General features: G+C 38.7%; 1 protein-coding gene across 1 annotated transcript in view; it reads right to left on the reverse strand.

The window, feature by feature from the left end:
* Window positions 1–588: 588 nt before the first annotated feature.
* TSPAN12 (tetraspanin 12) overlaps window positions 589–26,966 on the reverse strand; it is a 65,360-nt gene continuing 38,982 nt past the window's right edge. Inside the window, exons 7-9 of the mRNA XM_065883912.1 lie at window positions 24,271–24,378; window positions 19,658–19,801; window positions 589–2,200 (exon numbers count right to left, since the gene is read on the reverse strand). Of these exons, the coding sequence (XP_065739984.1) occupies window positions 1,895–2,200; window positions 19,658–19,801; window positions 24,271–24,378 (558 nt within the window). The 3' untranslated portion in view covers window positions 589–1,894. The remainder of the gene's footprint in view (window positions 2,201–19,657; window positions 19,802–24,270; window positions 24,379–26,966) is intronic.

Here is a 26,966-nt window from a genome sequence, read left to right on the forward strand (position 1 = left end):
AATTTTTATTTAAATTATGGAAGAGATGAAATCTAGCAGTTGATTTCAAATATTGTATTCCTTAGACTCATTTTCTTTTAAAAATTACTTTAAGAAACTGGGATATGAAAACATTGAGAATATAAATTGACCTAAATGGGCATATGTTTATATTGTATCAGACAGCTACATTATCAATTAGCTCAAAAACCAAATTTGAAGTGTAAATGGGCACTTCTTTGTCATTTCTCAGTGAAGGCACATACTCTTTTTTTTCTGTACGCGGGTCTCTCACTGTTGTGGCCTCTCCCGTTGCAGAGCACAGGTTGCGGACGCGCAGGCTCAGCGGCCATGGCTCACGGGCCTAGCCACTCCGCGGCATGTAGGATCCTCCCGGGCCGGGGCACGAACCCGTGTCCCCTGCATCGGCAGGCGGACTCTCAACCACTGCGCCACCAGGGAAGCCCAAGGCACATACTCTTATAGATTACTTTTGGATTTTGGAAATAGTTATTATTACTTTATTCAATCATTTCTTCTCATATTTTTCCCCTTGCTAATATTTTTGAACGGTGAAAGTGCTTACAATGTATAAAAATTAGACACAAATTTTTACTCTTTAGAAAATATTTATTGACACGTTTTAATTCTCTTTCCATTTTCTGAGAAATAAACATAATACACAAAATACAGTAAAATGCACTTTTCCCATTTCAAATAAATATAGTTTACTCTTATAAAAAATTTAATAATCTGTGTAATTCACCATAGTATCTTAATCAGTGAAATAAGGCAAAGAAAATCTCTAGCTAAATTGTCACTTATTTTTATGATTCTCTCAACTTTTTGCTGGGGAAAAGGAAAACTATTCTCTGTAGAATTATATTGAGACTTGGAGACTGCCACTTCTTGTTTGGAGAAAGCAAAGATAAGTTCCTTTACAAAGTGTTTAGTGTCAAAAAGAGTCTCTCAGTTTGGCAGAAAGATAATATCCAGGTCTTTGCTGAATGAACTAAGTTATATGTAAACTTTTTTGTTAATACTTCCTAGAGACCAGACCACATTCTGAATTATAATGATTCCTTTGTATCACACTAGTCATTTTTCAAAATTAGTGGTTAAGTATTTAAATTAATAGTTATGTATGTAATATAAACCCAAGACAGAATTTTAAAGCTCTATTAACAGGGAAGGTTAAAAACAATGCTTCTATACAGGACAAATGTATCCATTTCACAATTGTTATGCTTAAAGTTATAAGAACTGAAATCTACTGAATTATACAGACTTAACACAGACTCATATACACATATATCCCTGATCAATTTAAGACAATGTTTAAGTTTGCTCTTGTAAGTAGTAAGAATATTTTTATTAACCAGCAAAAATCACGTTTAGGTAGTCACCAATCTTCAGAGTGTACTTATGTATAGCCTATTTACCCTCAAAAGAATATATCACCAAGTAATAAAAGTCATTAGTACTGTCTAACTTCCTATGTTAGCAGTTATTTGGAACTTTATATACTAGCAAGCTTATGGAAGTGAATCAAATTTACTGTAGCTCCAATCCCACAATAGCATGGCTCATTTACATGGATGCAGAAATGCTGGTCGAACTATGCCAAAGCATAAACCTCAAAGCATAACTGTGTCCAGTAAAAAATCTTACACAGGCTATAAAGTGGGTATTAGATCAGTCCTCAGCATTATAAAGGGCATCAACTATTGTCCAGGTGGTGCCTTATAATATACATACTTTTCCCACTTTCTTTTAAAGGCTGGAACATTACGTGCTTGGGTATCCTTTTATGGCAACATTTTTATTTCTACACACTTCTGAAACAGTTAAGTGTGTGCTCAAAAAATTCACAAGTCCAATAAAATAAATTTGTGGTTTTCTTCTTTGACAGTCTTTATAATTCCTCCATCTCAAAGTGTGTGTTGAAGCTGTTTGCCATGGATGTGTGTTCAAAGATCCTTGACAGGCTTGGCTTCAACAGTTCCACTGAGTGGCAAGGCAGATGTTGAGTGGTGTCATTCTTCAGGGCCGTCATTTGGTCTGTCCCAGGCTCCCTTCTATCATAGTAGAGAGCCCAGAGCAGAGTAATGGTGAGAATCATGGCCAGGATCTGTGTCACTCCAATGGAGATCCCCAGAAACCTGAGCACCTGCAGTTGTTTGGTTCCTCTCAAAAAAGAATACATCTTCTTCCCACAACCCTGTAAAAGAAATAACACAGTCAATGTTACTTTGGATGTGTTACAGTGGGTCAAAATAGTGAAAGCAAGTCATCTGTATCAGTTAGTGGAACCAAACGACTTGAGTTATAAACTTGAAGACAGTGACTCTCAACAGGGAACCCCTATGAGCAGCTGGAGGAGAGATAGAGGTGTGCACTCTTTGAAAAACCTGCCCATGTGATTCTGAAGAGTCTACTCCTTCTGCTGGCTTCCCCACAATCTGAAATTGAGACTGGTATAAAATACAACATCTAGAGCAGGGCTTGGCAAACTTCTTTTTGTAAAGGGCCAGACAGAAAATCGTTTAGGCTGTGCAGGTCACATGGTCTCTACTGCTATCACTTGTCTCCGCCACTGTAACAGGACACAGCCATAGACAGTATGTAAATGGATGGATGTGCCTGGGTTCCAATGAAACTTCACAGATAAAAAGACAGTAGGCCAGATTTGGGGCTTAGGCCATACAGATGGCTGACCCCCTGATACAGACCGATCTGAAATTTTTGAAAATAATGTGTCATTATTATTATTATTTGTATTCACTGTTTGATTATGGCTCATTTGGTCAGAGATTTTTCCTTAAAGATCAAGAATGTTTCCCCAGTCTGTTGCTGAAACTTGCCAGTGAATGGAAATCAATCTGTTGCCTTCCTCCTACTGCACATGTGTGCACACACTTCTGTCCACTGCCTGTAGCAGACGTACACATGGGGGAATTTCTATCATGACATCAAGTTTTAATTCTACCAGGTAGGGGTTTGAAAGCTCCCCTTCAGGCTAGAGACAGCTGACTTCAAAAGATTAGCAAGGTTTCTGTTTGTGCTTAGTTTTAACTACAAAGGCTAAGGAGTGCCTACGGTAGATATAGAAGAGAATTCTGAAAGAAGAGGAGAGGAGGGGAAAAAAAGTAAGAGAAAGAAGAGCCATAACTGAGGAAAATGGGGAGCAGGAGGAAGCAAAGAAAAGAAGGTAGAACGGGTCTAACAATTGTCATTAGTTACATATTAGGCGACCAATGCATAGGCTACTTGCCCTGTCTCTAGTGAGCCCACAGCATAAAAAAGATAATTCACCCTTCAAAAGGGAAGCTGATTCTAAATTAAAGTGAAAAATCTAGAAAAAGTTAAAATTATAATAAAATTCACGAACTTTGAAGATTCTGAGATTTTTCTCTATTTGGATGATAACAAATTAGCCTGCCACAGTTTCATGGATGCTGCAGAAGACAGAGACAAAGGGCTTTATTACGTATAGCAATAGCAATAGCCAGGGTACATGCCAGTTCCTCAAGTCCCAAGGGCAACAAGAAGAAGGCCAGATGATGCCTGCACACACAGAGGATTACATTATGGGAAAGGAACCCCAAGCTTAGGGAGCCCTAATATTTTATAATGGGCAGTAAGTGCACCTGCCCCTCATATTGGAGAGAGACATTATCTTCATTATACTAGACAGTAAACAAACCTGCCCTCTTCTCTGAAGGGAGACACCGTCTATCTTCAAGGCTGTTTTCTATGCAAACACCCTTGAAAAGACAGTCCAGAACAAAGGCAGCCAGTGTCTCTACTTGTAAGACACACAGAAATGCAAGAGACCAATGGAAAATTATCTCCCAACAAGAACTTGACTTTTTGAAGCTTTTATTCTGAGTTTGGGGTAAAAGTGACTCAGTGCTTACCCTGCTGAGGCAGTCACACGAATAAAAGGAAACTGATAATTATTAAAATAACTGCCTTCTTGTTTTATTCCCCAGATTCCATAAGTAACTAAATCAAGGAAAGCAAGACTATTGAATCAGTTGCTAATTTGTTCATTATACTGGAGGAGAGGAATGAATAATATGTAATTCTTAGATTTCCAAAGACACTGATCAGTAAGTGTACCCTAATAAGCCATTACTCTCAAGAAATAAAAATCATGTAGAATTAGTCACAGACCCATTTCAATAACTACCTTTTTGGTATACTATGTAATGCAAATTAACAGCAAAACATTAGCAAAGTTTCATCCATTTCACCAAAAAGGAAGTTAAAATATTTATAATTAATACTACTTAACACTGGTTTAATAAAATCACTTCTCTGGTCTTCATACCTATTTAATACACACACACGTGTGTGCATGGGTGCACACGCACATGTCCCTCCTCTGCTACTTATAAACTATGTGACTTTGGGGATATTACTTAAACTCTCTGTGCTTCAGTTTTCTCATCTGAAAACATGAATGATAATAGTGCCTACCTGTTTGGGATGTTGGGAGAATTCAATGAACAAGCACATTTAAACATTTAGAATGTGATCTCACATATGGTAAGAGCTCAGTAGGAATCAGATGTAACTGGTACGTCAGCCCACAGAAGATTAGAAAACACAAATTAAAAGAGATGCAAAATCTATGAAAAGCAGGTATTAATGGACAAGAAGGAGTACAACACCTTTTTAGAGTATAAAGTACCAAAAGCACAGCATTGTGTCACCACCGAGTATTAATGAAACAGTCCTTGCCCACAAGAGCCAAGGTGGCGGTCACTGTTTCTCAAGACAGCGATATAACTATCCAAAATGATTTTTGCCACTGAGATGATGGATCGTGAGCCTCGTCATGAAGCAGAGAAATCTTTAACATAGTTTGAAAAGAGACAACCCAAAATACTTAATTAAAAGGGTTTAGCTTCAGACATTTGGGAAATTAATTTATATTAACTTATCATTTAACATCATTGCTAAGTAATGCAGCACCAGATCATCAAATCCGTCTTTAAAGAAATTGATATAAAATGGCTTTGCATTGTTTAGTTGATTCCTTAGCTATGTTTTCAGTATTTATTACAAAGTTGGTTCTTTAATGGATAACGAATCAGCATGCACATACCAATATGTTGGTAATAATAATAAAAATAAATTCCACAATTAAAGCTAAACTGCTCATGAAATACATATGCTAATGATTCAACCCTGTGAAATGCTGTAAGCCAATTATTGTTTGATTTCCACCTTTTCCGTAGTCCCTGGTGCTTAAATTTTACCCATATAGTTCTTCCTATTGGTATAAGATCTCCCACCCCTTTAGACTAGTTCACTCTAAGCTGAATGTGCAGAAAAGGTAATCTTTTTTTTTAATCTGTGACTAAAACAAAGCAGAGATTGATAACTAAGCTACAGTCTACTGTGTTTCATATTTTGGCATCAGGTAAAGTCTCTTTCAATTTTATTTTAAACAATCACATTTACCCAAAAAAAAAGGTACAGTAAATAATATCATCTAGGATGGTTTGGGAATGTGATATATTAGATAACACTGAATGTTCTAGAGTGGGAGGGGAACTTGGAAGTCAATAATTCAACTTTCTAACTTGTAAAAATATGGCTAAAAAGCACTTCTACAGTGCCATCCACAAAACGGGCAGAGAATAGTCTCTGAATAGTCTCTCCCCTACATAAACAATGAAATAATCTCTCCCCTACATAAACAATGAAAGCACTAGCAAAAATTGTGAGAATCAACATTTTTAGAACTCTGGAAGTTAACCAAACGCAGCAATCTGGGGAGCATTTATTCAAGAAAAGCACCTGAACCTCAGTAAGAACAAAAAGCTTTGTGGCATTTTAATTTGCCTTATTCCCATCTCCCCTCCCCAGCTCTGCAGGAGCCTTGAAAACAAACAGCCGACGATTATGGTAAAAACCCGTGGTCTGGCAGCCACCAAAGGCAACAGAATAGGGTTGGAGCTCCTTCAAAGCCCCATTCTCAGAGAATTGTCATTATTTGTCCTATCTGGTGGTTCCCTGGAAGAGCTCACTTGCAAGGCTCTCTTTATTTGACTCGACTTGCAGCTCAACCAGGGCGACAGCCTTTTCCCCTGGGGATAGTTGTCAAAAGCATTTAGAGGTAACTGTTCAACGCTGAGGCTGCCTGAGGTAGTGGATAACAGTTGCACACAATGGGCTAGTCAAAAGTTTAAAAGGAAAAACTGGAGAATGTGAAATCCATAGGGGGTTTGGCAGAGCTCTAACATATTTGTGGGGATCTAGAAAGTTACACATGTGAGTAGAGCTCTGCTCAAGCCCAGGGCTGTGCACAAGCTGAGGAAAGACCTAAAAAGGCCTTAAGATCTCACTTCTGGTTAACCTTGAGGCTCTGTACACCCTTGGCAAAGGCAGGGAGACTTACTGGTTCCAGGTATCTAAAGGAAACTTCAGTTCATTCATTAAGTGACCACTAAGCTGAGTGAGCCAAGATTTCAGGGGCCACACAGGACAGCGAGTACGGACTTTACAGGATTAGTTCAGAAAAGTAATTAATGAACAAACACAAACAAAAAACTTTGGGGAGGGGGGAGAATCTGATTTCCAAAGTTGCCACATTATATTATTTTAAATGTCCAGTTATCAACAACAACAAGAATTATAACACATGCAAAGAAACAAAAATGTATGGCACACACACACACACACACACACAAAAGCCATCAAAAAAAAAAAAGCTCTTCTAAAGAAAAGGACTCCCTGCTTCACTAGACAGCCCTTTCCACACGTGGACAACACTAATTCTTAACAAGCATTTCCCTGTTGAAAACTGTCTTCCTAATAAGGATGCAGTAGTCCTAATTCTGCTCTTGTGACTTGTTTTCCATAAGGTAGAGAGCCATATTTGAAGTGTCATCACTTTCCCTTTAACCACTCGCTTCCCTAGGCTAAATATTCCTATAGCTCTGTCATGTTTTCCAAATATAGACACTTCATCATCCTGATGATTTCTTTCTGGATGGTGTTGATTTTGTCAATGTTCCTTTGAAAATAAAACTGATTTCTAACTCTAAAAAACTAGAAAATGCAATGAAATATTAAGACAATCCAGGCTGTTGTGAATGGGTTTGGATGCCAGTGAAAAAAGCTTTTCAGTTCCACCAGAAGAGTGGACGTGGGATTGTATCAATATTGCTCGGTCAGGACCTGGCCTCCTTAGAGATCGCTGGGCTCGAAGATTGTCTCCCTGTTGAGGTGGGCAAGGGTCGTTTATTCAAAGCAAAGGTTCTAGTGAGACTCCTCAGTTTTTATAAATAAGTCAGTCTTATTACTTCCTCATTTAGTTTACAAAGATAACCCCCAAACAAGACAGAATTTTAGTATTTAGTTTAGTACTAGGTTTGTTATCGGAATTCATTACATTATATTTTACTATTCTCTATCAGGAAGTCCTCAGAAAGAGGTGCTATCTACAGATTATTTAAAATAAATGAAATCAATTGATGTCTCTAGGTACTCTAAATTGTATCCAAATGTCAAACCAGACCACCAAATTCTGCCACGCTGGAATGTATTAACCTGTGCTCCTGCATATTATTTTCCACTGAAGCGTATTTTAATGTTACTGAAGAACACCATAAGAGATTTCTCTACAAAATTTGTGAAAAATAATATTGAAGATGTTTTCCTAGATAACTTAGAGTAGTAGATATAAAATCCCACTTGAAAAAAATACTTTTGGATTTTGCTCCCTTTGAAAAATTAGAATACTTGCCCTCCAGACATTAAAATGGTGCAGGTGATTATGTGTCATTTCACCCCGGGCTTTCAGAAAGCTCAGGGGCAAATACGAAAGTCAACCACAGTTATCCCATTTGCCTTCACATTAAGCATATCTAGCTACTCTTTCCTTAATCCTGACTTTCCATTGCTATTTATGTAGCTTTCCCTTCCAGTTTTATCAAGCTATAATTGACACACAGCACTGTATAAGTTTAGGGTGTACAGCATAATAATTTGATTTACATATATCATGAAATGATTATCACAATAAGTTTAGTGAGCATCCATCATCTCGTATAGATACAAAAGAAAAGAAAAAGAGGAAACATTTTTTCCTTGTGATGAGAACCCTTAGGATTACTCTCTTCACGACTTTCATATATAGCACACAGCAGCGTTAATTATATTAATCACGTGGTACATTACATCCCTAGTACTTATTTATCTTATCCAATGCTACTTATTTGTATTATTCATCCATTGTATCCTTCTGTTGTATGTTGCATTAAATCCTTTAATAAAAACAGATACAAAGTATAAATATATAAATAAAAGCACAAATCTGTCTACATGGCACACAATTTGATATTTCTTTGGTAACTTAGGAGGCATTGTAGAAACTTGCAGCATACTAGGTGTCATGCTGAATTCCAATGAACTACTTACACAATGACTTAAAGTTAAGGATTAACTTTCCAAAAGAATATTCCTCTTCCTGAGAAGACAGTATTTTTCCAGATTTCTGTGTATAAAATAATTGTCTGCCTCAGCCACTCTTTAAATTCTTCGTAGAAGCAGCTCCAGGGTTTACTGTCCATTCTGCACCACCCTCTTTGAAGTAATTCAGTCTGAACACAAGTTGTGAGCTTATTCTGAGCCAGTCAAATAATCACGCATAAGGTTTACACTTTTTCAGTGTAAACTCGGAAGTTTTTGTTGAAAAGCAAGACACTAAGTCTAGAGAAGAAAAAATGGAAATATGTCTCTGTAATCTATTGTACTGTTCATAGATATTCAGTTGCATAAACAAACATTTCTGTTGAGTGGGTCAAAAGGGGAAATAGAAATGTTAGAGTTCAAAACTGCATTCCATTTCACAAAGGTTTTTTTATTCAAAATAGGAAGGAACAGAATTGCATTTATTTGCTTTTCTCAAAATAAAATACTCTGAGGTGATTTATCCTGAATATGTTCTCTTCCTAGATAAAGCCACATTAATAACCTCAGATAATTCAAAGGTATGAATAAGACAAGTTAGCTAGTCTACTTTACTTGCTGCAATATTAAAATTCTGGTCGACTGTAAATAACAGCACTACCTTTTATCAGAGAAAAATCACTAAACCCCGTATTTCCTGGAATCTATTTGAAGGCATGTCAGGATGCCTCATTTCACTTGAGGAAATTATACACTTGAAATTATTCTCTGATCTGTCTCCAAAATGAGTTTCTAAAATTAGAAGAACCCCCGTGGCTTTTCGGTACTCAATATTCACAAGCCACATCAAAAAATTAGGCAGACCTCTAATGTGCTTATGAAGATAACGTCTAAATAAAATCTAGGTGCCAATACATGCCAGTATTGATATTCTTGTTGTTGATTTTTCATAATAAACATAACTCCCAAGTTTGAAACGACGTGTTAATTACCAGGTACAAATATATAATATTCAGACCTATTTATTTTAAAATTGAAAGCTGAGTGATAGCAGTTCATGAGTTCATGAGCTTTAAAGAGGTTGGAACAAAAGTTCTCCACTGATAATCATAAGCTCTGCAGGGAAATAAATCCTTCCTTAAAAAATAAAATTCAACTGCAAGTAATAAAATTCATTACAGGATTTTCTGTTCTCTTAAGAGTAAAGTTAGCCAAACCCATACATAGGACATGCAGTAGAAAAAGTCTTCATGTATCTCAAAAAACTCACATCTCATTTAATCCTCACAAGTTCCCAAGCACAATCCTCAAGTTTAAATGACTGTGTTTATTGAACATTTTCATAATGTTTATTTATTGTCATTTTCACCAGATATGTGGTTATAAATAAACTAGCTTCAGCAAACTCAGAAGGTGGTATTCTCCCTAGGGAGGTGAGGTCCAGGGGCAGGCATTCCCTGCCTCACTGAGCAGAACATGTACAAAGCCCTCATCAGACGTCTCTCACTGGGCCCTTCTGTCCCCTAAATATTTGTCCTTAAGAAGTGGGAAGGTGTGAAAACAAGCAAAGTGGGACACCACATGAAGTCCCCAAAACCCTGACCTAAATTCTACCTTCAACCAACACAAATAGAACTAGAGAATGAGTATTTTCCTGTATTACTAGCAAAATTCTGGGCAATTTGGTTAGTTAAAAATCTAATCATAGATCAGTAATTTTTCTATTTACTCTAATAAATATGTTAACAAGTTCCTGTTATTGTCATTAGCTACCACCATGCATTGAAGATTTGTGTTTATTATGTGCCTAGTGGTTTGCTAAGGGTTTCTTAAGTAGCTCTATTTATTTTTATAAAACCATAATGAGGTAGGTACTATTATTATCTCATTTAATAGACAAGAAAATTGAGGTTTAGAAGTGAAAAAAAATCTATAAACACTCAGCCTTCTCCTCACCATGTACTCCACATCTTGAAATTTTAGTGCCTAACTGAAGTATGGGCTTTGGAATCAAATACATCTGAGTTTAGACGCTTACTAGCTCTATGAAATTGGACTAGGTCACCGAGCCTCTTTGTGCCCCACATTTCTCATCTGTAAAATGGAAATAATAATACTGTACCTTCACAGAAATGTTTTAGGGCTGAAATGATGTAATGTATATAAAATGCTTGCTCACAGAGTTGTGTATGTGTCTCCTATTTTAAAAATCCAATGTGTACTTTTCAATCCCTAATTTACTTTAACTCTCAGCTATTACTGTAGTAGATACTACAAACCCGCACTATTCTAAGGGTTGTAAACATGCTAATTCACTCACCAAACAACTTGAGATGGGTACTCTGGTTATCCTCACTTTGCAGGTAATAAAAATGAAGCACAGAGAGGTTTAAAACTTGCCCCAGGTCACACAGCTAATAAGGAGTAGAGGAAAGGTTTAACCCAAAGAGTCTAGTTTTGGAACCTAGCCTTAACATCTAAACCACATTTCCTCACTAAGGAAAACTCATTCTTAGAATCCTCTCCTTCTTTGACTTTCAGGACACTGCTTTCCATTTCTTCTCTACCTACAATAGGTGCCTTCTCCACTGCCCTTATGGGTTTCCATTTCCCAACTTCTGTCCTCTGCTGCATACCTTACACCATCTCTTTGTGTGGTCTTACCTCCTCCTGTGCATGTATTGCCTCATACACACTGATAACACCTGTAAACTGACAGTCCCCCCACCTGCTCTAGGCTGTTCTCTACTCTTCACGGTAGGTAGCATTTTCTAGGGGAACACAGCCTCCTAGCCAGAGACCACATTTCCCAGCTTCCCTTGCAGCTAAGCACAGACATGTGAGCCAAGAGAATGTGAGCAGAGGAGCTGAGGGCAGAGCTTCATGCACTGGACGTTCTCCTTCCTACTTCCTCCTCCTCCCGATTGACTGGAACTGGAGGAAAACAGGGCAACTTTGGAAGACAGGTGTCATAAAAGGTGATGCTATCTCACCCCTGGGTCCCTGGGTGAACTTGTGCAGCAGGGCTGCCTGGCAGCCTGGACCAGCTGAGTGGTGCATGAGAGAGAAATACGAGTCCTACCTCATCCAAGCCACTGTATCTGGAGTCAGCACTTTCCTAATTAGTGCACACAAATCCCAGATCTCTGGCTGAGTTCCGTCTCCTGAGCTTCATACTTTCTACTGGGTTTCTGCACATGGAGGACTTGACAGGAACCTTAAACCCAGCATTTTCAAAATGGAACTAATCAAATCCTATCACTCTCCTCAATGAACAGCTTTCTCATCTCTCTCGGGTCCAAGTCAATGTCAGGTGTCCTTGTCCTTGCATCTTCCCTGTCACTCACTCCCCACACCCACCCCAATCATCATTCAGTTCATTCTCCCTCTTAAATATCTTTCATATTCATCTCCTTGCCCTCCTCAGTGGCACACCTGAATTCCAGCCCTTACAATCCCTCACAGTGAATTACCTGCACAGTTTCCCACCTGATTTCCCCCCGTCAAGACCCAATTCTCACCTCAACTTCTGCTCCACAATGCCGACCTAATGATTTTTTTTTTTTTTTTTTTTTTTTTTTTTTGCGGTACGCGGGCCTCCCTCGTTGCGGAGCACAGGCTCCGGATGCGCAGGCTCAGCGGCCATGGCTCACGGGCTCAGCCGCTCGGCGGCATGTGGGATCTTCCCAGACCGGGGCACGAACCCGTGTCCCCTGCATCGGCAGGTGGACTCTCAACCACTGCGCCACCAGGGAAGCCCAATGACCTAATGATTTTTTAAGCACATATCTAAAATTGTTACTTTGTGCAGTACTTTTTCAGGTCAAAATATTATAATGGCTTTCATATCAGTACCTTCTAAAGGCAAAGTTTGCAAGTCTCTACTAATAAAGCACAAGAGGAAAAGTTGCTTGAATACTGAATAGGTAACAGGAAGCTCACAACTGAACTATGCTGAGAAAGAGAATGAAAGAAAAGAAGAAGGCATTTGTATACCTGAAGCAAAACCGGCAGAATAGTTCAAGGCCTGATTAGATCAAGTGAAGCTTGAATACAAAAGGGATTCATCCCCCCTCCACCAAGACCAAACTCGTCCTACAGGGCTTCAGATGATAAAACAGATATCACCCCAAGTCCGAGTCAACCTGATCCCTGCCAGCAGTTACGGAGGAGATAATGAAGTCAGCAGAGAGGCACGAGGGAGGGTCTTTGCCTTTATACAAAAGAAAACTGAGAATGGAACTTCTTAGGTATATTCCATCTAAATAACCACCGGGCTTGAAAGCTGCCTATGGTTCACTCTCTGGGCAGGAGATTCTTTGTGTGTTTATCTGAGAATAGAGCTTCATTATTAATAAATCAGAATCCCATGACAACTCTGTTCCCAGCTTTACTTTCCTAACAATGTCTCAAATTTGTGAACCTGTTTGTCACTTCATTCGGCAACTACTCACAGACTTCAGGAGAAAATGCATGCGTTAGCAGGATATACAGGGCTCTTCATAAGCCAGCGTCTGCCCTGTCCAGCCCTCCTCACGCCTGTGCTCCCGCTGTGCTGTCTTGCTTCCAGCTCCAACTCTGCACCATTGCCTCTGCCTGAAATGCCCTTTTGGGCCCCATACCCCCCAAATGATTTTTGCAACTGACTAACACCTGCTTAGCTTTAAGATTGGAGGCCCAGTGAACTACTACCCGCTCTGTGGGCTCTCACTGCACATCTCAATCACAAAGACAGTGGCAATGAAGGACTGCCCACCCAGTGTCAGGCTCCTTCCTGTGTCCCAATCAAGATCATCTCATTCCTACCTCTTCTTTTAGCCACTGATGTGAGGATCATTTCTATGCAGATGTGATCAACCTCACATCAGTGCAACTGGATGGTACCTGGCCAGGGGCCTAAGCTTTTACCTCTTGCTTCCTGCCTTGGGCTTCTCTTTCAACACTTGCCCCTAATTTTGTTTGGGGTGTGGAAATTTACTTGGTCCCAAGAAGAATCTCACTAGCAGCTTAAGAGCTGGATTCCCTGGGAGAAAAATAATCCATCCCACAACCAGGTAGAGATTGCCATAAGGCCACACCCCCATTTCCCCACCATGTCCTTTTGTACCCACAGTACTCTGTCATGTTTCTTCCTCTGGCTCAGAAGTGCTGAGATAATATTTCTACGTGTAGGATGTTGTGTGTGAAAATTATAAAATAAAAGTTGTTTCTATTAGTCAAAGCAGACATATAGTACTGACTCACCTTTCTAATTCTAACAAAGATGATGACAGGGGAAGAGTGTTAATAAAATGTGTTGAGAGCTGAGATACTTCCCCCCAAAATTGTACCTGGATTATAAAACAAATATCATTTGCCAAGGACAGCAGCGTGCAAAGGAGATGGGTGAGGAAGGACCTCCAATCTGGGTGAGGGCTGAATTCTTAACTCTCAGCTCACAGAAAGGTTAATACACAGCTGAGAGAATAAAAACCTCAGACAAGCCATCCCACATGGTCACCATGAGCTGCCCCCAGCTTTAACCTGGGGGAGCACCCCTGCATGTCCATTTACTATCTGTGAGCATTGGAGACCTATACACACCATCACCATCTGGGTTCTTCATCTGGTAAGTCAGGACTCAGAAAGATCACATCCCCTTCACATTCATACCCCTGCCCTCTTCCATCTCTTTATTTTATGTAGAGGTTTTCTGTTACTCAGAAAAGAAATAAACAACCTTCTAAAGAGGCAGAAATGGTGTGGAGCAAAATCATTTGTCGCAAAGGAAATTATTAAGAGTATTTGATATTCAAACCCAATACGCCATGGAACATATCAAGACTAAGCGTCCAAAGAAAAAGTGTCCCAAAGGCACACAGCTTCGTAGAAACCATCTTTCTGTTTGGCCCTTACATAACCTCTGTGAATAACTATTCTGAAGAAGCAGTCAATCTCTTTTTTTTTTTTTTTTTTTTTTTTTTTTTTTATAAATTTATTTATTCATTTATTTATTTTTGGCTGTGTTGGGTCTTCGTTTCTGTGCGAGGGCTTTCTCTAGTTGTGGCAAGCGGGGGCCACTCTTCATCGCGGTGCGCGGGCCTCTCACTGTCGCGGCCTCTCTTGCTGCGGAGCACAGACTCCAGACGCGCAGAGCTCAGTATTTGTAGCTCACGGGCCCAGCTGCTCCGTGGCACGTGGGATCTTCCCAGACCAGGGCTTGAACCCGTGTCCCCTGCATTGGCAGGCAGACTCTCAACCACTGCGCCACCAGGGAAGCCCAGTCAATCTCTTTTAACAGTAGTTTTTCTCCTAACTACAAAACAAAGAAATGTGGTTTTGGAAGTATATTTTACTTGACTCTCTCCCTCTTGGTTTTACATTTTGAGTTGGTCCATTTGAAGTAGGGCCTGTTGTGAGCTTGTTTACATCCATTTATTTTTCTTGAGGTGGCATACAGAGGAGGAAAATGCCATTTCAGTTTCTTTGAGGAGGTGTTTTTTTCTTCCTTTCCTATCTGAGAGCAAACACTGCAACTATTCCCTACAACTGTGGTTCTTCACACTTTTAGGTATGGAGCCCCAAGAAAAGCTGATGAAAGCTATAGATCCTACTCACTGAAAAATGCATATAAAATATCAAAAACAATTTCAACAATACCACTTTTCTCTTGAAGCCCATCCAAGAACACAGGTCCATGGGCAAGGGGTCAGAAGTCCCTGTTCTACCAAAACTTTTTTTCTACCAGCCTTCTTTATTCTCTCTCTCGTCTTATTCTCCAATCAAGTCTAGAGCTCTAGTAACTGATATGATGGAAAACTCGGCAGGTGAAAGAAGGAAAAGACGCATCTCAGTCTTGTATTTTACCAACTTAAACTCTGAGCCTGAGGTTTTGCTGAAGCCAAGTCTCACACCCACTATTTAGACAGTGTGGTTACACAAACAGTCCCAAATTGCAGGGTAGGAAGCAGTCAGGAATCATTGGTCCAGGCCACCTCCAGGGGGGCTTTTACACTGCAGTTCCCTAGGCTAAAAAAATACTCTTCAATGGATCTTTGCATGGCTGGATCCTTCTCACCAACTGGTCTCGGTTCAAATGCCACCTCCTAAGACTGCCTGTTCCTAAACATCCTATCTTAAATAATTCCCTCACCAATAAAGCCATTCTTTAGCACATGACCCTGTTCAGAGTCTTCAAAGTGCTTACCGCCACCTGAAATGATTTTTTATTGCTGTTTTTTTCTTGTTAAATGTCTATATCCCTAACTAGAACATAAGTTATACTGGAGGAGAGTTTTTTGTCTGAAACATTTTCCATGGTATCTTCAGTGCTCACAATAGCACTTGGAACCCAGGAGGCACTCAAAACTGTTTGAATGAATGGATGGGATAGAACCAAAATGAGGGTCAGAGATAGTTTTATAGATTTTTAAATCTATACTTTTATACAAGATTTTATACAATCTATACTTTTAAATCTATACTTTTATACAAGTGGATAGCTCATTATGGATATTTGAGGGGCTGTGTGCCAAACCCAACAATACCACTGATGGAAATGTTTTTAAAATGTGCGATTGTTGCTATATTTCCGCTCTGTCATTTTTCACAGATTTCAAATATGTCATAAAATATGACATATGGGTCAGGGACCATGCAGGCCACCAGATGGTTGAGAATGATTTATTTCCTTGATTTCAGACTACTGAAGAAAGACTACAGGAAGAAAGTCAGTTCTTATCTCTAAGCTTACAGAATATGAAAGATAAAAGGGACCTTGAAGTTCATCTAGTCCAGATTCACTCTTAATTTAAAAATCCATTCTACCCACCAATGACATAGTTATCTGACCTTGACTTTAATATTTTTAGTGATGAGACACTCACGACTTTACAAGAGAACCTTTCTCACAACTGGACGGATTTTGATGAGCAAGGTTTTCCGTCTATTGATTCAAAATTTCCTTCCTGTAACTTCTGGCCCTTGGAGCAACAATGAATAAGTCTAGTTCCTGTTCGGAATGATGAACTTTGAAGACCTCTAAAATATCTCCTTTCAGTACTTGCTACTTCAGAATAAATTTCCCAAATACCAACAGCTGTCCCTCACTTGTTCACCCTTTCAGACCCCTCATCTTTCAGGTGGGTGATCTCTGGGCACACTGCAACGAGGAAACGTATGTTCTCCTGGGCAAAGTGGAATTAAGTCTTATTTTTAATGATGGATTTAATTGTACTTTTGCCATAAAGCTACTAAGTGATCCACTTTTGTAAGTCAACTATGCATATAATTATGCACTATGTTACCAATAACAGCATCTGTTGTTAGCTGTAAAATGCAAAAGCAGATTACTCTCATATAATGAACCTCTGTCTCCGCTGGAAGTCTGTCTAAAGAACTTTAAAAATAATACGGGCATCAATTTGCACTTGTACAATAGTGTGGTTTCTTTTCATCTTAAAATTCATGTAACAAGCAATTCTAGACATCCTGAAATTAAAGTGTCTCATGATGAATACTACTAGCAAAAGTGAATTGCATTTGTAAACAAAAAAATTTTATTAAGTGTTTAATTGACTGCCTTTCAACTAAATAATAAAACTGAAGTGAATCTGTCCATAGTCAGACTTTGTGGGAAGATACGGTAAATTCATTCATGTTTTGTCATTCTCAGGATCAACATTGGTTATAATCATGTTACCAGTGTTGATCACTAAAGAAAGTAGAAATTATTACATATGTAGCCCAATAATTCCCCATATTGACTCGCTACTCCTAAAAACTAACAAATGGATTAAGTTCACACTAGGAAAGTGGATAGGTTTCAATTCGCATGTCAACACTTACATCTATACTGTAATCCTCTGGGGTATTTTGGTTTTGGATTTTTCTGCAAAATGGTTTATTATCCCAGGAGGAGGCTCTCCCTGGGGCTTACATCTTAATAAATAAATGTCTGTCTGTAATCATCTGTTTTTTAAAGCCTAGTGGTAAGTTACAATGTACTTGAATATCCACAATTACATCTGCACCTAATACTATCTTAGAAATATTAAGCTTGATTTCCTGTTTTATGAAATCAATAGGACTCTAACTGGTGAACTTGTTAGGTGACCATCCCTACTACAGACACCAACCAATATTTACCTTTCACTCAGAAAAAAAAATGTAACATAATCACTGAGGAACTCAGAGACACTGACTCAATAATTCTTCGTTTAATATACAATATCTTGTATATTCCTTTTCATTCAAAGCCAAAATTCTACTAAGCATAACATGTTTAAAATGATAACATCCAAACACAATACTTCCCAGTAGTGTGAGGCACGACTATAAGTATTTTGATTATCTTTTAAAGTAAACACCTGAGTTATTCAGTTGCTTCAACAATTCTTGTTATGAGATAAATTTCATCCCCTCTAAATTCATATGTTAAGTCCCTAATCTCCAGTACCTCAGAACGTGATCTTATTTGGAAATAGAATCCTTGCAGATATAATTAGTTAAGATGAGGTCATACCGGAGAAGGGTGGGCCCCTAGTCTAATACGACTGGTGTCCTTATGAAAAAGGGAAATTTGGAGACAGATGCAAACAGGGAGAATGGCATGTAAAGACAAAGGCAGAGATCTGGGTGATGCTTCTACAAGCCAAGGAACACCAATGATTCCCAACAAACCGCCAGAAGCTGAGGGAGAGGCACAGGCATAGATTCTTCCTCATACGCCTCAGAAGGAACCAACCTTGCTGACACCTTGATCTCAGACTTACAGCCTTTAGAACTGTGAGACAATAAATATCTGTTGTTTAAGTTACTCACTTTGTGGTACTCTCCTGCCCTAGAAAGACTGACACAATTCTGAATCTCTTAAAGATATTTGGCACTCCTCTTTGTGGCCTGCCTTCAGAGGCCAAAGCACTTCATTTTGGGTATCCTTAAATGTGGCAAAGGCTTGTCCTCTAAGATGGACTTTTTAACAGTCAAAAGTGATTCATCTCTAAGACATGAATGAAATGAAACATTTGTGTGGGTAATCCAGCATCATTTTCAAATTCATTAATTTACACTATAAATTAATAAAACCGATTTTCGAGCATCTCTACAACTGACTTTGGCAGACAGCCTAAAAGATGTTTTGAACAATGACAGTACTTCTAGGGAAAATCAGATGTGTGTGTGTGTGTATGTGTGTATTATATTATGAATGATATAAATTGTTACTTTATGTTAATATGATTTGTGGTACCCAGATACTTGACTGGTGATGTATCTGGGAAATGATCCCAGCCCATCAGCCTGAGCAGCTTCCCTTCCACCTGATTCACATTTTGAGCTACCATTCTAGGTCAAGACTACAATGAAACCTTCTATAAAGATGGAACTGTCTTATATCTGTGTTGGCCTACACAGGAACTGCTAGTCCCAAGTGGCTGTTGAGCCCTTAAAATGTGGCTAGTGCAACTGAGGAAACGTAATTTTTATTTTATTTTATTTTAATTGAAATAGCCACTTGTAGCTATTGGCTACTATACTGGAATGGTGTAGTTCTAGATTTTAATTTGAAAATAGGATTTCTCTGCTAACAAAGTTTGAAAATCACCATTAAAGATGAAGGAATAGGAAAGCTTCTGCTAACAAAGGAATAACAGATGATTCTGATGAATTCTCCCGGAAAACATAAATATGCAAGTTTCTTAGCCACTTGATAACTGACTTTAATCCCACTGAGCATCTAACTTCATTAAATCAGCTAAAACTAACATCACTGATATTAGCCAGCAGGGGGACCTGAAGAGTCGAGGACAGCATTTTCTCTGGAGAGTAGAAGGGTTTTGGGGGTTTTTTTTGGGTTTTGTTTTTTTTGGGTTTTTTGTCCATCCCCCGCCCCCATGTTTTAGTCTATATGGAAGCCCTAAATACACATTCTGCTCAAGAACTACAAACCTTGTCTTCCCCAATGTCCGGAGTTAGTCACACACTCTGCATGTCTGTTTTTAAAGCGCTCTTAGGAAGTGGCAATAGAGCTTGGTTCTAGACAATACAGTTCAAAATCCAATTAATTCTAAAACCTAGTCTTTCCAAATTTACTTTGTTAAAATGTGATTAGTATTCAGATTTTTATATTAACTTTTAGCTTTGTCTTCTTTCTCCACATTTCAGAGGAAAACAATTTTCGGGTCCCTCATATTTAGACAGAAGAGGAAAATTGCATTGGCATGTTGTTGATTCTTTACTTCCATGATAAGTTAATGACATATGGCCTTACCTCTTGATAAAGGTCACTGAGATCTTCCTGGTGGGCCTGTTTGGAACATCCTGGGAATTCCCTAACACAACAGGAATCTGGGGGCCAGTCCATTTCTGTCATTTCCAGCCAGTCGGTGAAATAGACAACTCCACAGCACTTGAACTGCAAAAGAATGACTGGTCAGGCTCAGAAACAACAAAAATATTTTCTTAACTTATGGGAGACTGAACGTTAGATTTCTTAAATATTTGCACCCAGAGCTAAAGTCACTTCTGTCATCACCTAATGATATGTGCCCATTTTATGTTGACAACAGAAATGTAATAGAGGACTCCATAATGGAACAATTCTGAACAATAATGCCCGTAACACATGAAGACAGATCAGGCGTGACTGAGTCTTACCTCCCCCCAAATGTAAAATCCTCTACAAGTGATCATATAGCAGCAAAGTTAATACGCACTAACAAAACAAATGGCTGAAATCTTACATTTAACATTAAACCTCTAGCTACTAGGGAACAGTTGATCAATCTATGTGCGTATTGCCTCGTTACCTGCTTAACAAATTCCAATATTATATTAAAACTTTCCGCAATCTCCGTAGAAAGATTTTTGGCCAACAGCCCACATCACAGAGATTACGCAACTCGATTCATTAACCAGAAAATTTCCAAAAATTTCTGAGATGGAAACATCATCAAATCTTTATTCAATTGAGTGAGAATCTTGAAAAAAACTGTCATATTCTATCACCATAATCTCAGAAGAAATGATGTGTCTTTAGTGTCAATAAAGTTGGATTTAAGACAAACTACGTTGTCTTTGTTTCTTTTTAGTCTCATTTCACCAACTGTTAACAAAAACCTTCTCTGGTCACAGTTTAGAAATCCTGCTTAAGGACATATGTAGATTAGATTCAGAGTAATTAACTATGAAAACTTTCTGTCCTTGGGTAGAGGGCAGTTACTCTTCCATATAGTCAGAAACAAGGGTTATGTACAGGCAGTCACGGAGAAGAATTTTGCCAGGAGTGACTGGCTTTGAAAATTATGTAGCCCAACAAATCAACCTGTGCTCAGGATTAACACTGTATTGTAAAATATCACAATCCACCATTTCAAAATTTCAACTAAAATAAACTTTAAAGAATTCTGAATTTCTTACGTAAAATGAAACAAGGAAATACAAAAAATCATTTTACATTTTTTCACTTGCTTAAATATCTAATTTTTTTTTTTTTTTTTTTTTTTTTGTGGTACGTGGGCCTCTCACTGTTGCGGCCTCTCCCGCTGCGGAGCACAGGCTCCAGACGTGCAGGCTCAGCGGCCATGGCTCACGGGCCCAGCCGCTCCACGGCATGTGGGATCTTCCCGGACTGGGGCACGAACCCGTGTCCCCTGCATCGGCAGGCGGACTCTCAACCACTGCATCACCAGGGAAGCCTAATATCTAATTTTTAAAGAGAAAAAAAAAAAATGGTCATGAAGAACCTAGGGGCAAGACGGGAATGAAGAGACCTACTAGAGAATGGACTTGAGGATACGGGGAGAGGGAAGGGTAAGCTGAGACGAAGTGAGAGAGTGGCATGGACATATATACACTACCAAACGTAAAATAGATAGCTAGTGGGAAGCAGCCACATAGCACAGGGAGATCAGCTTGGTGCTTTGTGACCACCTAGAGGGGTGGGATAGGGAGGGTGGAAGGGAGGGAGATGCAAGAGGGAAGAGATATGGGAACATATGTATATGTATAACTGATTCACTTTGTTATAAAGCAGAAACTAACACACCATTGTAAAGCAATTATACTCCAATAAAGATGTTAAAAAATAAATAAATAAAGAGAAAAAAATCATCTTGAGTACTATAAATGATGAAATACTGATGCTATGAGTAATACTAAAATTTTCCAAGAAACTTTAAAAATAATTTTAGTATTTCCCTCTTATAAATTTGTTCTAAAATCCACAAATACACCACAAACATCACCAATTAAGTCAAACATAAGTTAACATCATGTATTTTACATAAGTCATTGAGTATCCATAAAAAATACATGTAGTAAAATGACCACTTTCTAAAAATCATAAACTACTACCTTTCCAAGTCAGTCTTTTTAAATCCTTGTACGCAGAAGAAACCTACTTCTCATTTCCTAATGTCATGTGTTCTTCTGCGTTGCTGACAGGAGGACAGTTCTTGGAACATGCTCACTGTCCACAATAGAACAGCCCATTTATCCGGCCTTCTCAGGAAGTGAGGTGCTCCACACAAATGACTCTTCCAAATAACTTACGCATAGCATGTTCTGTGCCAGACGCTTTTTTTTATTTTAATAAGTCACTGAGATATTGTTGCTTTTTACATGGTTGTTTTTCTTCATCAATAGAAGATACTGAATTGATACCGAAAATTTTCCTGGAAACTCCCTTAAGCAAACCCATTCTTAAGCCACACATGACTATGGTCTACATCTCCTTGGAGTCTTGCTGCCTCTTTTAGAGCCACATTGTGAGATGGGGCCACTCTTCTAACATGCTGTCAAACTGGAAAATTCCACCACCATTTTACATAAGCAGAACCTGAGGCTCTAAGGAATAGGACAAGTAAGTTGCCAAGATCACAGACCAGCCAGCGGTGGAGTCTGTTTGTTCTCAAGCCTATACTCCAACCTCTATGTTAGAATCAATAAATAAATACAGTTTTTAGCATCAGTTTTTTTAAAGGTATTAAATAAACATCACTAGGGCTTAAGTGAGAGTCCACTAAAGTGAAGTACATGCCCAGACCTGCACCGAATGAGGAGTCAGGAAAACTGCAGCCTGACAAGGTTGCTCTACAATTTATTTTGGGAGAAGGTGGTTAGCTGAATTGTGTCCTTCCGCCCCACCACCAAAATTCACGGTGAGGTTCTAACCTCCAGAATGTGACCATATTTGGGAAGGTCTTTACAGAAGGCATTAAAATAAGGTCATAAGGGTGGTCCTAATCCCATCTGACCTATGCCCTTGTAAGAAGAGGAAATTTAAACACAGACACAGAGGGAAGATGACGTGAAGACACAGGGAGATGACTTCGGCTGTCTACAAGCCCAGGAGAGAGGCCTCAGGAAAAAAGCAATCCTGCCGATGCCTTGATCTCAGACTTTCAGCCTCCAGAGTTGTGAGACAATAAATTTCTGTTGTTTAAGCCACCCAGCCCGTGGTACTTTGTTATGGCCGCAGCCCTAGCAAACTAATACAAGGGGCTTTTAAAAACTCTTTCAGGAGGCCCGGAGGTCTTCACCACCTCCTCTGAAGTGAAATAAGCCTATGATGTAAAGGAGGGAACTTACCATACAACAAATCTAAAAATACGTGTGCTATCATTTGTAGCGCTGTACATTATCTACCTAGGGTGGCGCCCTCTTTGTACCATTAGAAAAAAACTCATTTTGTTTTTTGACCTGGATTATCATGGTCCACATCACAATTGTCAGAAAATAAAGAGCTCTAGGAAGCTTCCACTCCGGGTAGTAGCTGAACACAGCTTATTATAAATTCCCTAACGCTTCACTTATTTTCCCTTCACGTTGTTTTTAGTACAAATGAAGAGTAAACAAACAAAGTCAGGAAGCAGTTAAATAAACAGGAAATCTGTGCTGCAGTGATAATTTTCACCATCTCAACAACTGTGACACAAAGAGCCAGATTTGGAGATTATCCTGGACTTGAACCTCTGCCTGTATCCAAGACAGAGTAACTGAGCAGGGAGCAGGACATCTACTGTGCAAGACCCTGATTCTCAAATGCTTTGGAGCCCAGCTTTAAATGCCAGTAAAAGAAAGAGATAGACTTGGTCATCTGGGAATGTCACTCCAATCGCAAGGAAACTGCTTGGGAGAAGAACTTAGTTTGAATCAATGGTTAACTTCAAGTCACCAGATTTTAAACATCTAAATATAGTCCCTGTCTGAGAGGATAATGGGATGCAGTGCTATATGGAAGGTAGGTAAGAAAAGCTAAAAGCACTTAACTTTGTAATGTTATTATTAACAATAACTTATGATCCCATTTAATCTTCTCAACACCTGGAGGAGATAGGTACTTTTATTATCCCCATTTTATAGATGAGGAGACTGAAGCTTAAGGAAGTTAAGTTACAGAAGCTCATGTAATAGTAAGCAGCAGAGCCAGAATTTGAACGAAGGTCATTCTGACTAGAAAGTTCGTGCTTTTAATGATATACTGAGTCCTAATTTCCAAATAAGACCCATTATTTTAAATTTTCAAATGATGTTTAAATTACAGATAGCTCTAAAAATCATGAAAAATTATCCATTCAAATAGAGCGTGGGTAATTATCAAGGAATTCTCATTAAAAAAGGAAAATTTAGTTTAGCAAAAGGGCTTTTAAAAGATTCTAAAATATATGTGAACCATGGGAAATGAAGCGGAAATGGTGGAAGAAAAGCAGGGCATAGAGCTACTTAAAGTATTTCTCAATAAAAAAATTACACCAGTGGTAACTGAATCATCGGCTTAACTTTTCAGCACAGGGAAAATGACCAAAGCCAAAGCTTTGAACACTTGTTTTGAAAGTGTGCCATTTATTCCACACCCTCTACCTCAGAAAAGGTAGCACTTACCTCTCTCTGAAAAAAATTCCAAGCATGAGTAAGCCAGCGGTATCTCGGTAAGCCATAATTTGTCATTCTGGCTTTCAAAGTGACCATGTCTGACCACTGTACTGGAACCTAGCGATAGAAAAGACAAAGTATCAACAACTGTAACGTGCAAACAGCCACATTCAGACACACATACATTCACAGATTCACACAAACACAATCACTCATAGACTCATCCACATACTCACACTTACTTGGAATGTACTGCCATTGCCAAACACTGCCTTAAATTTGTATTTGTTTGTGGCTTAAATTAGGCTCAGCGTTATTAAATACTTATCAAACAATCTCTACTTGTAGATTTTTGTACTAAAGGAGGAAGTACTTCATAGTAAGCAAAATAATGCGAAATCACTTAATGCCGATATCAAGTTCAAGGAAATCACAAGTAAAGCTGTATGTTCTGTAGATACACCTATATGTTCTATAGATACACCTGAGCTCCTCATAACAAGTGGTCCCTGCTGCAAAATGCCCTTTCATTTGAGTTCGTAATGCTATGAAATGGTTCTTTGAAGTGACTGCAGACTATGGTACTAAAATAAAGGGAGAAGAATTAAGGGAAAGAGTTCAGCTCAAGCCAAGCCGCACTCTAGAATAAGTCTGTAAACTTTTCAAAAAGTGGATTTTAGGGCTTCCCTGGTGGCGCAGTGGTTGAGAGTCCGCCTGCCCATGCAGGGGACACAGGTTCGTGCCCCGGTCTGGGAAGATCCCACATGTCACGGAGCGGCTGGGCCCGTGAGCCATGGCCGCTGGGCCTGCGCGTCCGGAGCCTGTGCTCCGCAACGGGAGAGGCCACATCAGTGAGAGGCCCGCGTACCGCAAAAAAAAAAAAAAAAAAAAAAAGCAATATCAATAGTAGTTTAAAAATTCCTGGCCACAGAAAGTCTTCATTTTGTTCCTTTGTAAATTTTCTTTTTTATTACTTGGAAATGTACAATACAAAAGAAAACACCCCAACACCTGGGCACACAACTTTGTTCCCTAAATAATGGGCTGACTGGGTATACTGTGTGTTCATCTGGTTCCAACAAAGTTCAGAGAACTGACCAAAGTTCAAGCTATGCACTATAAATTCTTGTTATCTCATATCCTTTTGAACATAAAATAAATAGAAGTGAAATAAATTCTCTAGAAATTTACAATCTGAAACAGTTAACATGATTGACAGATTTCATCTAGAGAAGGAATGATGAATGGGAGGTGAACATGTATATAAAAAACAGAAATAATGGGAAAATAGGCTGCCTGATGCCCAATCTCTTGATTTGGTTATTAGAACAGTCTTATTTTTTAAGTTATTTTCCAAAATAAATATAAGTTGTTTCCCACTTGTGACCACAATTGATCTGAAACCAAATATAGCAAGAAACACAGGCGGTCACTGAGGTTCGGGCACAAAATACAGTGCTCTGGCCATAAAGGAAAACACACATGTATTGGCTCCTTGTATGGAACAGAGAAGAGCACAAAGCCCATTCTACGCAAAGTCTGGGTTCTGCAAAATTTCGCAGCTCATAAACTTTAACGGCACTTTTCATTCACGTTGCTATTAGTGCAAAGGCAATAATAATAATAAAAAAATTCTGACAAACGTTTTTCCTAAAGGACTACTTTCCACATTTCACTTTTAAACAGCCCTTGTTTTATCCTGGTGACTTAATGGGGGAAGATTTACACAAGCAAAACAGTGAGGTATGCCTTCAGCGGGCACGGCAGTGTACACCCATCTAGTACCATTGTGATACTAAAAAAATACTTGCAGATGGCCCCTTCACAGAATAGAAGCAAGTATCTAAAACGTATCAATTCCTTTCTGTTTCCTCAAGTTCCTTAGAATTATACTAGAGTCAAAATATTTCCTTTCAAATACCTTATATTAATTCATTTCAAACTTGTTATAATTTAGGAAATTTACCAAATATTAGTATGATATAAACATTGTTCAAGCCATTTTTTTAAATCCACTAGAAAGTAAACTCATTTTTAAAAACCTTTTAATTACCAAAAAGAACACAAAAGCTGAGATGAGGAGATCAAGAATTAATTATACAATTTACTACTCATTGCTTGAATGTTAAGGAGAGCCATGTGTTTTTTGAAATTAGAAAAAATTAGTAAGACACCAAAACTGAGTCCCTGGAATCAATCACTTTTTCATTCCCTTAATATACCAAGTTTCTAGGGATGGTGTGAAAATATGATTCTCAAAGACAACAAGAGCATTCCTATTGTAAGAGGAGATTTTGTTTTGAAGATAGTGTTTAACTTTATATTAAACTAGTTAGAACCTGCCCTGACTTTTCAATTTTTAATAGAGAAAAAAAATAACCATAAATTCTCTCCTCTTACTGAGAGTTGTCAAACATTGAAAGCATGAGTGTTTTCAGAGGGGTTCAGCTGTGTAGCAGTGCCAAAGCATCGTTTACATGTAGATTGACGCATGTAGAGTGCCCACTAGTCTGTAATTACCACTTAGCATTCAAAACAGTGTCACAGTACAGTAGCAGATTTACCATAGAATCTTTAATAACTGCATCAGTACCAGAGATGTCTTCAATTTTCTTACACAACTGCCAAAATGCCTCTCAGAAACAAATGTAAAAGAATCTGCTTCATGGGTGGTGGTGATGTGATGAATTGGGAGATTTTGATTG

Source organism: Phocoena phocoena, chromosome 9, assembly GCF_963924675.1.
Source record: "Phocoena phocoena chromosome 9, mPhoPho1.1, whole genome shotgun sequence".
NCBI classification, from domain to species: domain Eukaryota; kingdom Metazoa; phylum Chordata; class Mammalia; order Artiodactyla; family Phocoenidae; genus Phocoena; species Phocoena phocoena.